The sequence below is a fragment of the Ascidiella aspersa genome, chromosome 5 (assembly GCF_963924565.1).
Source record: "Ascidiella aspersa chromosome 5, kaAscAspe10.2, whole genome shotgun sequence".
Lineage (NCBI taxonomy): Eukaryota > Metazoa > Chordata > Ascidiacea > Phlebobranchia > Ascidiidae > Ascidiella > Ascidiella aspersa.
In genome coordinates, this window is record NC_139451.1 from 26,773,591 (window position 1) to 26,791,068 (window position 17,478).

A 17,478-nucleotide genomic window follows, 5' to 3' on the forward strand; every position below is an offset into this window, starting at 1 on the left:
ACGTCATTTTAGGTCAACATGCTTTATATAATTTGGCACACAGGGCACAGATTTACATCAACGCCTATAAGTTCAAATGGTAGCAGTAAGCTTCCACTTCAAACATAGTCAACCTTGTGGCGCAACTGTTCTTTAACGGTGTTTACATGTCGGGAGGTCTTCAAACATAAAGTTTTTCTGTGAAGCGCCCAAATTTTAAATGGGTTAATTTTAGAAAACGTCAGCCGTAATCAGTCACATAATAAATTTCTGGTGGTAATTATCTTTCTTTGTAGACATATACATACTCACGATGGCAAACAGGGCAAACTTTCACATCAACGCCTAAAATTTTAAATGATAGCAGTGTGCTTCAGCAAAAATTGAATTTTTGGCAATTTTTGCAATACGAAACTATCGTGAAAGTTGTTTTTGCCCTGTTTAGTGTCCATAATGTTCATATAAAAACATATATTTTCCCAGCCAGTACATCCTTGTATAACCTTTGTCGTGTAACTATGGAAGTTACACTTGTCATGATCAACCCATACAAGTGGTTTGGGCCCGGTAAAAACGGGAGTAAAGAACAGGCTGTTATTGGACAGAGAAAAGGCGCGTCTTTAAATACACGCCCACCTTTTGCGTAACAGCTTCAGGTAAATGTTTGCAATGAGTTGGTACTTTTTTATCTTTGCTTATTCTGTTACGCGGCCAAGCGCCTTATCTTTGTTGCTTTATCCTTACCGTATTTCGACGTTTGTAAACCTTAGTTAGCGTTTGTAAACCTTATTTTATAGCTCTGTCTTGAGGATACATTTTGCCCAAAAATATTCTTGATTGTATGTGTGCCGTTTTCACCTTTTTTTCGCGATTGCTTTATCGCACAAATAGCTTTTTTAGCCTCTTCACTCCAGACCTGACCTTTTACCTACAATTATCTCTCCGCGTTTTCCGTTGACACATAATTTAACATGTGGCACTCAAAACTGTTACTCCTGGCCTTCCACTTGACTGGGACTCAAGTCATGTTGAAATGACTTTTTAACAACACTGGAATGTTACCGTCTTCGTAACCGAACAAAATTATACCAGTCGCCCAATACGTCAATGGCCGTATTGAACACAAAATTTTTGCCAAAGCACACATCTTGATTATGAAACCCTTTAATACAGGGATGTCCAACCTGCGGCCCGCGGGCCACATTGCGGCCCGTCTGAAATTTTTGTGCGGCCCGCTAGTCATTTTTACCCCCTAGAAGTATTTTAAACCTTCAATATTAGCCTAATTAAAATGTACCAGTCAGCTTTTAGGGGCGCACTAATAGTATAGTATGGGTAAATATATATATATATATATATATATATAACTCTCAAGGCCCGTTATAACTCTTTAGAGCAATACTTAATCTTGAAACTTAGGTTCTGCGGCCCATTAAATTATTTCAAGTGTCAATGCGGCCCACTATAATGAAATGTTGGACATCCCTGCTTTAATACATTCAAACTGTAGTAAAACCAGGGTTCTGCAGCGCAAAATCACTAATAACGTGACGTATAACATAGAAACGTCAAAGTTGCAAGTGCTGTTTCATGCAACGTTAATAAAACAGAAGCAAGTAAAGAAAGAAAGATTTTCGGAATAAAATTAGATTTCCTTTTTCACGAAACAATTTGTCAGAATAAGTAGGTTGGGTATTTTAAAATTTGCATCAAACCAACTTGTCAAAAATCTTTGCGACAAAAATAAAACCAAACTATAGTTCATTGCTGCCAAGTTGTGACCAACTTTCCGCAGAAGTTGAAAACACCAAGAAAGAGAGAAAAGTGCCCGCAAAGACAATGTACCCTTGTCGTACCATTTGCCGTGCAAACATGGAATTAGGGCTTGTCACGTTTCAGCCTATACAAGCGGTGGTGCGCCGTAATAACGGGAAAACACAACAGACCGTTATTGGACAGAAGTAAGGCTTGTTTTGTTGATTCACGCCTACATTTAAGATACGAGGCAGTTGCAGGTAAACGTTTTTGGGTACATTTTAATCTTCACTCGGCCTGTCGCCCAAACTTTCATGCATCAATAGTTTTGCTCCACTTTTCAATATTACGGTTTTTCCAAACGTTATACTAGATCCCGTTTTGCCATGTAGTTTGACATAATAAGAAATTCATGGCTACCATTTAATATTTAAATTACTGACGAATAATTAGTGTACGAACGTTGATATATTTAGTATGGCCGGGGTCGTGTATCAACCGTAGGCCTACCATATAGGCCAGTCGTTCTCATCGGGGTGCCGCGGCGCCCTGGTGTGCCGTTTCTAATGCTCAATTGTGAAGCTTCTTAATATAAATAGTGTACGATTAGATACCATTTGTCAAATGACATTTTCCTACATGTTCTAAGTTGATTGCGCAGTTCCAGTTTCATTTATAGTGACATTTCAGTAATATACTTATTTCAGTCGGGGTGTTCACAATCTATTTATTATTTTTGAGGGGTGCCGCAAGCCATAAAAGGTTGAGAATTACTGATATACGCTATAGATATTGCTAACCTAGCCTTGACTTGCTAGAAGAAAATACCGAGTGGTTTTTGTAATAGCTTTGCTTCTGGTGAACATTTAACATCGATTGGAATATTGTAATTGAAAACATTCTTTTAAGCTAAGTATTTATAAATGTTAGTCTGCACGTAATTTTGTCAATTTTTATGCGTTTTGTACATACTTGGAAATATACAAAAACACCTTTGTAATGGAGCCCAAAATGAGAAATACTTTTCCACATCTCATGAGACCTTCATCGGGCAACTTGGGCAAACTATACAAACACACGGAGTTTATCTGTGGTGGGAATATTGTGGCGCGGTAGCATATGTTTCGGCAAACACAACGATCTATTAATACATTTTCGAAAAAAAAAGACTATATGAGACTTAACTTTTCGCGTTTATCTCAACGACGTCGTTGTTGTGTTAACACGAGGTTGGCGTTTTTTTATACTTTTCGGGGCACCCCTGAAATTACTTTAAGCACAGGCGACATTTTGAAACAGTCAGTGGTTTCGGATTACGGCTTAGGGTGCAGTCACATGGTTACGACAATTCGTGGTGTTATAAAATACGTCAAATGTACAACTGAAATCGAATCTGAATAAATCTTACGATGTGGCTAGCATGCATTAGAAAACGTATTTTATTTAGTTCAATTTAGCAAGTTGTAAAGTGGTTTCGTGTTACACATTACAAATACCTTATTATTTCGCAAACGTCTTAGGTAAAAACTGGATTAATTTGGCAGCAAATGTAATTTGCAAACGGCCACAGCGTTTAATATCACACAGAAAAGTTGTAAAAAAATTTTAATAACTTTTTAGTTTTAATAAAGCCGTTATTTTCTCGCTAAATTTTTCAAACTTGAAAGACGAAATCATTTACGCGGATTGCGAATATTTGTAATTAAATTGATTAATATAAATATTAACTTGGCAAAACTGTAAAGCTAAAATATGGTTTGGGAACGTGACCTCGTGATCCTATACGTCGTCCTATAGCGCTATTCAGAAAAAAAAAAAAATTTTGAGTTATGCGATGTTTTCGTTAAATTATTCTAATATACATACACTTACTATTCCTAGATTGTGGAACGTAGTGCCCGGACGTTGGGAAACTATACATGTGCAACCTAAAGATGATTCTTTTTGTTATTGCGGCCTTGGTGGCCCAATCCTATGCTAGTAAGAATGCATTTGATTTTACGGATCTCAAATAGTTTTGCCTTCTTGACTATTCCTTTTCTATCGTATTTCGGTATCTGATCGCATCAGCAGTACGTTTGACCTTATCGTTTTTTTTTTTTGAAAAAGTACATCTCAGCATACTGTATAAGTACGATACTGTTATTTAGTTTAATTGGCTCTCCACGCGAATTTACTTACTAATTGAGCATCCCTCAGTTGATCTCTTGGAATGGGCGAGTGAGGCATGGACGGAAGACAGTGGAAGTTCTCGGGAGATTTGTTGTACACCTCACTTCCACCATATTGAATTAATTCCACCTGACAAATTATCAATAAATAAAAATCGTTCTTGTAGATTAGAAACAGTTGTTAACCGACATTTGGATGAAATACCAGCTGAGATCATCAGGGTGTATCATAGCCGATGCACTATGCTAAGTGGTAGTATTGATAACCTTACGATACTAGGATGGTAAAGGTGCTAATAATCATAAACTACCATAGGAACATCAGTGCACGGTGATAACTTTACACATTTGGACGTACTAATACAGTGGTCGGCAAACTGTGGGCCGCAGAGCCATTTTTAGTGGGCCGCGAGTTACCTTTGAAAAGTTTAGTGTTAGGTTGGGGGCCGCGTACAATCCGTACATTAATTGCACTTTATTAAAAAAGAATATAATTTTTCTGGCATAGAATTTTTCAATTGGCTCACCTTGGAAAGGAAATGTCGTCCTTAGATTCTACCGAACTATATTTTTTGCATATTTTAACTATATGAAAACGAAAATGTTTCGCGCTTCTCGCGTATATTCTTGGCTTTAAAGTACTTTATGCCATGGCAGTGTTTTGGACATCAAGGCGCTGTGTAATTTTTCACCCTCACAAAAAATATCCCGATTCCGCCACTGTTTCGTAGTGGTTTTATGTAGTGGCCTTCAATAGCTCTGAAAAAAATACTTTGGGCCGCGACAAAAAACGTATGCCGACTATTGTACTAATATATTTTTCGCGTAAATTTATTGATTTCTGTTTAGTTGATGGATGCTACGATGATCTGGGATGCTTTACGAACGATCCACCATGGTCAGGAACCGAACAGCGTCCAGGCAACGCTTTTCCAGACCCGCCTGAAAAGATCAACACGCAGTTCTACCTGGACACCCGATCAGAAAAGGCCAGAACGGTTTTTAACAGAGACATGGAACTTCTTCGGTAAGAAAATGACCGGTCGAATAAACACATGGTTAGATTGATATTATTAGGAAATTCAAAGTAAGATAGTTTATGCATTTGTGTGTGTAAGCGGTGGCAAAAATTTAAAGGCAAATTGTAAATGAAAGTACTTAATTCCAATAAAGTGTGAAACGGCTGTTTGTATTTTTTTAAACGGTCTTACATATTGTTTGCATTGTATTATTAGTAATTTCATGAATTTTAATGTAGCAAGGTCATGTGGTGTGTAAGTACGCATTAATTAAGAAATAAACAATTTGAGTAAGGGGAGGGGAGATTTAGAACCTTTGTATATGTGTTTATCAGTTTTAAACTGCACAACATATATTCCAGTCATTTTTTGACAGTTTAAATCTACCAGTGTTAAAATCAAGTCGCTTTGAAACAACTGAAGTGTCAGCCAAGTCATTTGCGAAATAACGTCGATCCAAGTCAATTATTTTTGAACAAAGAGCAATTAAGTCACGTACCACGTACCACACGTTAGTTACCCAAGTACAAATCAAAGAAAATTCCATAACTAGCCAAACCCAAATCACGTCATGAACTTCAAAAATAAATGTTAAACGTACAAAAACTTAATATTGTTAAATAAACCAAGTTTATTGGAATGTTTTAATCTGAAGCGCTTAAATTTAAGCCCGTCATTTGCGTATAGATTACCTAAGTTCAAGTTTATTCTTTTAGCAAATTGACTTAGGTAAAATCAAGTTAGTTTGCCCAATGAAATCCGACATGGAGCCAATAAGTTATGGTACTTGAGTCTTTACAGCACTTTGATGTGTTCTTCTGTGATTGGTTGTATCTAACACCAAGCGACCCTCGGGCTTTTGTAATAGCTAGGAATGTGTTTAAAGAAATTAGGCTGAAAACTTAAATAAATGCATTTTACTTTTGCGCTACTCATGCAAAAAAACAAATATTTCTTTAAATGAAAGACTTGTTTCGCCGCTAAGCCCGTGTAGCTATCAGTTATATTATTAACTGACTGTATACAACAGTGTTTCCGAAACTTTTTTGGCTCGCGACACACTAAAAAAATCTTAACTATTTTGCGGCACACTTTTAACAGAACAACATAGAGTAATTTTACAATCGCCCTTAACACACGATATCTAAATGTCTAAAAATTAGTAATTTGCTAAAATGTCTAAAAATTAATATTAAAATTAATAATGTCTAAAAATTAATAATTTGTAATGAATAGTGCGTATTTAAGTCTAAATGCTTGCGTGTATGCCTGTTGGTAATACAATATTACTCTCTCTTCCGAAATGACCAAACGTTTCGCGGCACACTTTACAAACTCTCGAAGCGCACTAGTGTGTCGCGGCACGCAGTTTGGGAATCACTTGGTAGGCTACACAACAAGTTTCATTGAAATAAAGACCGCAGATATAATCAAGAATAAGGTATTTTCCTGTGATTTCAGTGCAACCAGCTTCGACCCCCAAAAGCCAGTGAAATTCATTATCCACGGATTTTTCCAAAACGGCGAGACCCTTTGGATGCATGAAATGAGCGACAACCTTCTTGCGGTATGAGAACACGGGGAAACACACAATAAGACCTAAAGAGCAACAATACCAAAAGGAGTAAAATTTATAAAAACAATAGTATTATGACAACATGGGATTTACTCCCGCCTACTTTAATTTAGGTTTGCGTGCGGGCAATTTTCGTAAGCTGTGAACCAGGGGTGGGCGACCTACGGCATTCGGGTGGCCAATGTTAATCATCCGCTGGGCACGGGGTCACATATTATTGGCTATTTCTACTAGAGATAGACCGATATATCGGTTTATTTTGGCCGATAATTTAGGACAAAAGTATATTATAATTTTTCCTGTACAACAAACAACTTACCCATTGTTGATAAACCAATTTGGTGTTAGCATTACGCCAAGTTAATATGCAAAATTACAGTTTAATAATTAATAAAGGTATAAACGTTATTTGGATGTCATTTTCAACTAATTCAAGTTTTGAACATTTCCCAGGTATATAAAAAAATCGGTATCGGTATCGGATATCGGTTGAAAAATTGTAAAAAATCGGGCAACGGTATCGGTCTAAAAAAGTGAAATCGGTCTATCTCTAATTTCTACAACTTAAAAGCAAATTTAGCAAAACCTTGTTCCTGCATCGAGTGTAACATGTACAGTTAATCACCCCTTTTTAATTGCAAAACACCAGTTCCATGCTTGATTCATAGCGGTTGTTATAAGATGCGTAAAGTCTGCACAGCTAAAATTAAAAGACCTTTCCGAGTTGTTTTGGCCCGCGAAAAGAAAAAGGTTGCCCGCACCAGCTGTAAACTCATTGCATAAAATTCAGACTGAAGTGAGCCCGCGAAAAAGTGTGGTACAAAATCCTCTTTAAAAGATGGACCCGGTTTTAAGAAACAATTCATTTTACAAGCAAGACAAATACGATCATTTAACGAATTGTAGGCCTAACCATTTGTCAAAATTTTAAAACCGAACGAGATGCATACTTCTTTCGTAATTTCATTTTGAGTTGACTTTGATTTTTTAAGGTCCACCGGTCCGCAAAATTTGTTTTGAAATTTAAAATGGATAACTTTATATCAATGTTTTTCACGTATATATATACTATAGCTTTTCAAAACTTAAGTGAAAAATTGCAAGACTAGCTGAGGTTAAAAATAACATTTCCTGTAATAAAATAGAAATTTTTCTTAACGAAGACTTGCAGTAAATCGTAAGTGATAATATATTTAACTATAGGCTTCATCTAAGAGTGCATTTCAGACCAAAAAATTATTTTTAACTCTAATTTTCACTTTGTCCTTAAGTTGTATTTTTAAAAGGTTTATCCTGGAGTTCAATCATTTAAAATACTTTTTGTTCGCAATTATTCAGGTGGAGGATATGAACGTTATTCGAGTCGGTTGGTTTGGCGGATCTTTTCAAATAAACTACGCACAAAGTGTCCAAGATATCCGGGTTGTCGCCGCTGAAGTTGCACTTTTTATCAATAACTTGAAGGTAAATTGGATTATTATTCTCTATATGATCTACGTCAGTGGTCGGCAAACTGTGGGCCGCGGCCCAAATGTGGGCCGCAGAGCCATTTGTAGTGGGTCGCGAGTTACTTCTGAATAGCTTGGTGTTATAGTGTAGTTGTGGGCCGCGTAATAGTCGTACATTTATTGCACTTCATTTTAAAAGTTGGTATGGCATAGAAGTTTAAATTGGCTCGGCTTGAAAGGCTCACGTGCCAAATGTGGTCCTGGGAGCCTGTCGAACTATATTTTTGGCCAACTTAAATTGTATGAAATTGAAAAAAGAATATCGCGCTACGCGCGTATGTTCTTCGTTTTATAGTATGTTTTACATCATGATATGGCAGTGTTTTGGGCACCAAGGGGCCGTGTTATATTTAACTTAAAACTAAATATCCTGAATCCGTCAGTTTTAGTAGTTGTTTTATGTAGTGGGTTTCCATAACTCTGAAAAGAGTACTTTGGGCCGCGACAAAAAAAGTTTGCCGACCACTGATCTACGTCATTCATCTGAATTGCCACGTATTTTAAATTTTTCGATTAACTGTTGAATGGTAAGCCATTTACAGTGGTTCGCAACCTTTCATGGCTTGCGGTACCCCTCAGAAATTACAAATAAATTGCGGCACCCCTACACGATTTTTCCATTGTCACAACAAACGGATCTTGAACAACACTAATCAACTCTACACATCGTAGGAAGTTATAATTGAATTTTCCATTCTAATTTTAAACAAAAAATTGTAAGAGTTGAGCAAAAATCAGATTCTTAATGACACACAACTATTTGTCGGCACCCTTGAGCATTAGAAATGGCACCCCAAACGAGTTGCATGTTTGTTATTCGTTTGTTCAGTAATTGTTTTATAATCCGATGGGTTTACAAATTTTAATAGTTTAACGCTTGAATTTTAAGAACTGACTTGCCTTTAAATTTACTTGCTCTAATAAACAGGACTTGACTCGTTATTTTTTGCAAAAGAACTGACTTGGGCTTAAGTCATTTGAAATAACTTGTTTATAGCACTAGCATTTAATGAAAGGTTCTAATTTAAGCACAACGTTCTCGTTTAACAATAATTACTATATAGCTAAAAATAGCATGACACAAAGGTTTAACTCGATTAAGATCAAGCAACTAACGTCGTATTTATATATTCAATGTTTAGGCCACATTTAACATGCAATCAAGTGACTTCCATGCAATCGGTCACTCGTTGGGTGCCCATCTAAGTGGATATCTTGGAGCATTGGTATCTCCAAAAATTGCACGAATTACAGGTAAGTCGAATTAGTGTTTTGCACACATAACAACGGCAAAATACGCAGTTATTTTCTTTTACAAGTAGATTTTTTTTTACAAAGTGATTTTTGTTCTTGTACTTAATGGTGTGCACCTTGGGGCAGAGGTTTAAGACTACAGTATACAACCCATTCTAGCGACTCAAACCTTATAAAGCACTTTCACCGAACTATATAGAAACTTTCGAGTGTTGATAATTTTCACCAGGCCACAAAATGGACAAGAAAAAAAAATCGACTTCGCATATAAGGTGTAAAAGTAAAGCGTTTGTTGTATTTAGAAGAGACAGTTTTGACACGGCCTGTTCATACTTTTCACGAGCAAAATATTAGGATCGTTCTGTGGCACGCGACCCACAAAGATTCGTAAATGTCGGATTTTTCAAACCAACCTGTGCGCGCTTGCTACCAGGACTGCAGATTCGGGTAAAAATAACCCAAGCCCGACTGCGGACAAAAAATAAACCCGAGTCCGACTCCGATCAAATGTACGATTTCGTCAAGCCCAGAGTCCGGCGCTGACTTTACAACCTGTATTTCGCCAATTTGCGTAACCAAAATAACGTGGATATTCATCAATCCATCTATAGGGGTGTCGTATAAATTATTCATTCACAATAAATGGTTGGAAAATATTCCACCTTTACAATTCCAGTTGGCGGCCATATTAGTTTTAAAATTTCGTACTGCGCATGCGCATGTCGGACTCGGGACTTGGGTAGTTTACGTGGTCTTACTCTAGTCCCGAGTGCGACTCCAGCAAAACAAACCGACTTCTCAAGTCCCGACGCCAACTCTGACTCCGCAGCCCTGCTTGCTACACCCACATTCATGTCGTTTGTGTGTAAATCTCTCGCCTATTACTAAAAAAATAATGATAATACTAAATCGAATTAGGAGTGGATTTTAATTATTCAATGATCACTCAACATAAGAATGTTCCAATAGTTTGCATATACATATTTAAAATATTTTATTGCACAGCTATAATAATATTGCTTCTGTAAGTAGAACTACCCACCGGATTGAAAGCTACCAGTTAAAAACAAAGCGTAAAGATAACATGTCGCTCTTTAAATCATGGTCTGACAAAGTTACTCAACAATTAAGCGGGGATTTGTGACCAAATCTACAGAACGCAAAGAGAATCGGACTTTTAGAAAAGTCTTAACAAAAAACAATAAAAAAATCTCTCAGGTAAAAACGATCAATTCCACACCTATAACTAAGGGGTGAAATTAGGATAATTGTTTCCCCGTAACGCATGGAAAATTTCCCCGAAAGCCGTCAGAACGTTACGCCATAACGGTATGCGCAATAAAATTAATCTTAGTTAACTTAGTTTTCCTAAGGTTATCATTAATTGGGAGATAAAATATTCAATTGGAATCTTGGTTTAAATACAGTCAAGGAAATAGCAGTGTCGCCTTATCAATAAAAGCCTTTGTGAAATAACAACATTCCTTAAAAGTATACGGCTTATCTGCAAACATTTTTTTACCGGAACACAATTCTGGAGGCAACTCTTTCACTTTGACTTTCACCGGGTTTTCAGGATCACAGGGTGGAAATTTCCTCGCTATAAATCTCATACTTTTGGTGTTGGTGAAAATTCCACGCTTAGGAGTTTTATTTCCACCCTTTTTCACATAATGGTGAAATTTAACACCATTTTTTACAGAGGTGGATTATTACAACCTCAAATTTTTTTGCAGTGTAAACTAAAACGTTTCGGCTTAATAAGAATATCAAAGCCCATACAGAAGTAGGTATCACTTTGAACGTTTCGAAAAACCTTTATTCATTTTTCAACTGTTGAAAATGAATTAAGAGTGATTTGAAACGTTCAAAATGATACCCACTTCTGTATGGGCTTTGATATTTTATTACGTCTTACTACAACCTCCAACCTTCACCACTAAACACAACCGTAAGACTTACCTGTTTGGCGCCGTGTTTTCTAGGCCTGGACCCGGCCGGGCCTTACTTCGTGGGCACACCCTTCGAGGTGCGGTTGGACTCGACCGACGCCGATTTCGTTGACGTCATCCACTCTGACGCACAGAAACTGACGACCGGCCTTGGAATGGGCAGCAGCGATATATCGGGCCACGTCGACTTTTGGCCAAACAATGGACTCGAACAGCCGGGATGCGACAAGGTACGATTATAAAACCAAATACTGAAGTAACCAAATACGGGTTTTAAAATTGTGGAACATAATGGTTGGAGGTTGCAGTAAGATGTAACAAGAATATCAAAGCCCATAGAGAAGTAGGTATCATTTTGTGTGATATTCATGTACTTACTAATCTCAGTCTAAAATATGTTTAATAATAAAAATAAACCAAAAGGGTATTTTATGAAATAAAGTATTGCAGCTTATTTTACTTAAATTGATGAATTCGGTGATAATATACTGAAATACATTAGTTTTCTTTAAATCAAGTTCTGCACGAAGGCATAGACGCACAACTACCAACCATGCAACTCAATTCTGGTGAAATCTGTCTTTTCACAAAATATGTACCAGTTGTAAAACTCAAATCTTCATTTAGGCTATAAAACACTAAATAAGCTTTACCCAAGGCTTTGTTTCGCTTCTAAGAACCTCGTTTCGACGATCCTGGACCCAGATGGCATTGTAGAAGGGGTCACGAACCTCGTCGCCTGCAATCATATACGAGCAGTTGAGTACTTCATCGAAAGCATCAGGTCCAGCTGTCCATTTTATGCCAACCCTTGCGGCGGTTTCGACCAATACAAGTCTGGCGCATGCCTGCAGTGCCCCAATAACGTGAGTTTTGAGTTTAGTCAAGTTTTATGCCTACTCTTATTGTAGCTAGATAATAAATTGCAAAGGATGAGTAAATCGTTTCAATCATTTGCAAAAGGTCAAGTAAATCGAACATTAACTGAAGCTGATACAAGCTCGTATCGAAACGTCTAAATAATCAAGTTAATGTAGATCTACTTGATCTTTTTGGCTTTGCAATTTCTTATCAAGCTACATTACAGAACCTTGCATAGTAAACCTACTCTTTTAGAGTTCAGATACTTTACTTTTATATCGATACCAATATCCATTATTTTTCGCAAAAAATCGCCCATCAATTCCTCATTTTAAATGGTAAATAAATAAGCAAGGTTAAATAAATTAAAAGGATATTTTTCGCCGTTGTTTTGCTTGGGCTCAAAATCTGTTTGCATTTTAGTATTCAAATATGACTGAAGTTTGTATTTTAGTATATAAATATTTTTAGTATTTAAATGTAATAACTCAACTGAAAAACAACATAAACGCAACGTTTGTAAAACAAATTATTTAATGTGCAAAAATTTAGATAAATAACCGAATTATATATAAAATGCAATATGAAAACACTTCATCTCAACTCCCCAAGTAATTTTTTCAATAGAAAAAAAAACAGTAACTTAAGTGTATGTCAGTTAATTCATCGATCCAATGTTTTATACTGCAATCTAATCTTGCCGGCGTCGAATGGTAGCCTACTGGCCAACGATTACGTCATACTGTTACTAATATACCGGGCGCTTCCACAAAGCTCTTATCTAAATCAGTCGGCCAAATCAGAATTGAAGTGTAGGCCTGACTAGGCAAGGAAAATCAACGCAGTCCTGACAACCAGCCATGTTTCGTTTATTACAGAAATGTCCCAGGATGGGTTATTGGGCAACAATAGAAGATGTTGGTGGATCCTCACCCAACCATTTCCTTGAGACGAGCTACGAGGACGATTATTGCCGTTAGTATATGTTATATAGATCAGTGTTTTTTAATTAGTGAATAAAATTTTTGCAGGGTTGAACCAACCAAAAAGGGTGAATAAGGGTGAACCGTCAGAAATAGATGATATCTTGCGAGCATTTGGTGACTGTGTTTTGTGCTTTTGTAGCTTTATATCCCCGGACTCGATCAATTGTAGATTTGCAATGGTTAAACTTAGCTTGAGTTGATCTTAACAAAAATCGAAACAACCTAAGTAATTTTGTGCTGGTATGTATAGACGAGATAGTCTTATCATATCATAAGACAAGGGTGAATGAAATCTGAAGATAGATGCTAGGGGTGAGCAAAACTAAAAAAAGTTAAACAAGCACTGTTATCGATACCCAACCTTTTAAGCAAAACGGAAATCCTTCAGGTCGTATAACGCAGGGGTGGCCAACACGCGAATCGCGAGCCGCATAAGGCTCTTTACCCAGTTATATTTTCCGCTCTTACGTTCATGTTACACTTATGATTTGGTTTCCATTTCCTTTGGTAAAGTTATAGATTATTGTCGGTTTCGACTCGGCTGTTTGCCTAAGGCCGTTGTATTTTTAGTAACACTTTTGAAACAAGATAAACGCCAATCTTAACCCGAAATAATATTGGTATACGACATTATATCGAAAAATATGTTTTTTTCACTCAATGCGTCGCGTCTCCTTCTAAAATAATTTTGTCTATTTAACGCAATAAAGGCACTTGCGACCCCTGGTATAACTAATGACGTCACTATAGTACGATAAAATAAGCAAAACTGATTACATTGAAATGTGTAAAGGTACTTTTTAGGTTACCACTGATTATCCAAATTTGCCTTAACAATGCACATCTAACTGTGGAAAAGCACGTTTGGGCCTAATAACCTAAATAACATAACTTGAGAGTTTCGCTGTCATCTAGTTTGCTTGTTTGGGCATAGACGAAAAACGTTATTTGGCTTTGGATCATATCGGAGCGCAGTTTGTTTAGCCCAAAATATCGGGTGTCAGCATAGGAATAAAATGTCAAGATCTGACAGCTCTATTTAAAACTCACGAGCATTACAATACAGAAAGCAGAGTCAGGTGTACAACAGCAAAATCTAATCCGCTTTTTTTTCTGCGACAGAACACATGACGTACACTAAGGTTTCTCTGTCAAGTTATGGCGATTCGGTGGAGGGAACACTCCACGTATCACTGTACGGAGTCGATGAAAACTCCGAGCAAAGGCAAATGAGCGAGTAAGTTGGAAAGAGTAGAAAGGCACTTTAAGTTAAGGTCGTAATTAAAGACACACGCAAATTTAAACCTTTTGAGATGTGCTTTAACGTAATAAATGGGCGCTAATATTTCTTACCATTTTCACCCCTAGAATATATATTTTGATTTAATAAATTATCACGCCGAATGATTTAAGTTGCTGACTTTGACAGTTGGTATGTTCAATATTTTATTACTTCGCGTGGATTTCCAGATTGGGATGACTCAACCTTATTAAAAACGGTCGGAAAACTGTAGAAATAAAAGATCGCGAGACGGAAATAAAATTTTGTGTCCAACCATATTCGTTTGATTAAATTAACTTGGACAAACATAAAAATTTATATACTGAGATTTATTAATCTCTTTTTAAAAACTTAATTGTTTTTAGTTTACGTTTGCAACCGACAAAAATTAAGAAACTTTTAATTGGTTATAAACTTTTTCATTAAAAATATAAATTATTATTCGGGCTAAAAAAATTAACTCCCGAACTTAGTTTTGTTGCCGCTGTTTAAAACATGTATGCAGCGTCGAAATTTGATACAACTTATGACAAGGACTAGGCGTTTTGTTTGAAAAACGACTCAAGTCTTCGTTAACTGATGACGTGGACTGGAATTACATTTGTTAAAAAAAAGTTAAAAATATTTTGAGAATAGTTGTGCTTGTACTTCTGCCGTATAAACTACTACATAAGCTTGAATAAAACCGAGCAAAAATTCTCTTCTGCGTTTAATCGAACAGTAAATATAGTCGCTGATTTATTTGGCAAAAAATCGAATTTCTAAGTTCGATACCCAGTTATAAAACAGGACAGACTGATTTGTTAATTAAATTACGTTTAGGGCGCACTTAGTTGAAACACAGAACCAGCATTTCATGAACGCGTCCAAATAGAACTGCAGATATACACTTCCTGTCTTAAAGGCCAAAGAAAAGGAATTTTAACACGCCTTGAAGCAATTTGAAGAAAAAAAAACATGATTTTTCTTATTTGTTTCACTTTTTCTTAAACCCTTTTACATCTGCAAAAAATTTTGTCATGAAAAAAAAATTTAAAGTTCTTGACTTTTTAATACTTTCACTTTTGCGAGGTTTAGACTTAACCAATACAACCTCTCCAAACTTAACATCATCTTTCCAAACATCTTTTTCCAGTTTGTCTATAGCTCAGTTTTTTTCTCATCGGCTGATCAAACGGTTTTTAACCCTATGTTATTTTGCAGCGAATCAGTTTCGCTAGATCTGCGACCCAGTAACTCGTATGTGTACTTCACCAACTACAACACTCTGCCGGCAGATCTCTACCGAGTTAAGTTACTTTGGGAACAGACAGAGTGGACAGCTACGTCACAGCACATTGAAGCCGCCGAAATCTGTATCTGGATTAACGACAAGCAGAAATGGTAAGCATTTTACGCAACGCTGTGTATTGAGTCGGGGTCACCAATTACGTTATTAGGAAGGGGTGGCGCTGTTTTTTAGTCAGCGCAATGCGGCTCTAAAATGACATTCCTGGCAGAGGAATATGTTTTCGGATACTGATGGTGCATTCGATCCGTCAGAACTTAGTGCAGTTTTAAGCAAAAAGGTCTACGACAATTAGTGCTTTTAAAGGATAAAAAATTCCAACTTTTAGACTTTGAGGTCTTGGACAATGCACTAATTTGACTTAACAAATCTGCATAAGAAGACTAAGTTTAATAATACTTGACCCGCCCAAACCCAAACGTTAACCAGCACCCCGACTCAAATGACGTGCGTTGATTTAATAATTACCTAAACGCTTTAGGTCCTAATACCTCAATTCGTGACGTAACAATCTCATATACCATGGACGAAAAACTGTCTTATTAACACACATTATTTAGGTTAGGGTTCGGGTTAGCGTTTGGGTTAGGGTTGGTCAAGCCTTATTAATTCTATCTCACACTTTTTGTTAACGTTTGTGAATTTTCAGCGAATATTTTTAATTTATCTACGCCGGGAGTTTACCTAAAGGTCCAAATTAGTGCATTGCCACGACCTCAAGGTCTAAAAGTCAGACTCCCCCCCCCCCCCCTTGGATGCCCTAATTAAACCTTTTTGCTTAGAAATGCGCTAATTTCTAACGAATCGGGTGGATGGCGCTCCAAGTAGCGAAATATATTTATCATATAACATCCAAACAAACTAATTGTCGGCTTAGTTTAATCTTTATTACTGGCAAAGACATTTCAACGTTAAGATGGTAGGACAGGGTGACCAACGTGCAATCTTTCATCGTGTAAACCAGTGGTTCTCAACCCTTCCTAGCCGCGTTTGACCTATAATGGCTTTTACGCAGTCCCTGGGTACCATCTTGTTTCAAACAAATATTTTTATCAGTATTTAGATTTTAAATGAGAATATTTTGAAAAGTAAAGAATATAATTTTAACCAGAATTTATTTAGAATTGTTGTTTGTTTTTTGAATAAACTCCAAATGAGACCTGAAAGCTGTACGGTGCTCGCTTACCAACCCTAAAAAAGCATTGGCGCATGCTTGTTTGTACCACAGGTTGTGAAGCACGGATGTAAAAACCCGATTTAGTAACTTCGACCCCCTAACTAAATTTATACATTACATTTTATTAAATTTATGCCTTACATTTCTTACAACAAGCGAAATTAAAATTTTTATTACAAAAGTAAAAAACGTTTAAAACAAACAATATAGCACCCAATTTCCAAATATAACCGGTGTTACATACAGGCAGGTTTTGTTTTAAGGTTTGGTTTGGGTGACCGCTAAGTAGTTTTAAGAGACCGCAAGTGTTTTATTTAAATACCAAAAAGTTGCAAGTCCAGAATTTCGGTCCCCCAAAACACCTTAAAAAAACACTGCGATACAGGTACCGACACTCACTTAGCAATTAACATCAGCAAATTTTGCCAGGTACGTGTTCCGCCAAGACCAGCTGACGAAAATGGATGAGCTTGTCCGTTATTCCTTTTACAAAATAGCAGAAGGAGATAGCTGCAATGTCTAACGTAGTATACAGTTGCCAACCGATTTACTTAGCGTTGTAGAATCGCTATGTCGAAATAAACGAAGGGTAATGGTGCTGGTGTCAGTGTGTTGTAGGTGTCAGAGTTAAAGAAACCCTACAGGTTTTTTTAAGGACAGCGAACGAATC

At 36.8% G+C, this 17,478-nt stretch overlaps 1 protein-coding gene across 1 annotated transcript; it reads left to right on the forward strand.

Annotated features, from left to right (window-relative positions):
• The first annotated feature begins 497 nt into the window (after positions 1-497).
• LOC146145686 (pancreatic triacylglycerol lipase-like) lies at positions 498-17,331 on the forward strand. Its single transcript, XM_083390651.1, has 11 exons — positions 498-591; positions 4,755-4,932; positions 6,386-6,491; positions 7,839-7,964; positions 9,151-9,262; positions 11,248-11,444; positions 11,892-12,080; positions 12,954-13,050; positions 14,184-14,298; positions 15,547-15,726; positions 17,238-17,331. Exons 1-11 carry the CDS (start codon positions 498-500, stop codon positions 17,329-17,331), a joined length of 1,488 nt encoding a protein of 495 aa, XP_083246777.1.
• Positions 17,332-17,478: the final 147 nt, after the last annotated feature.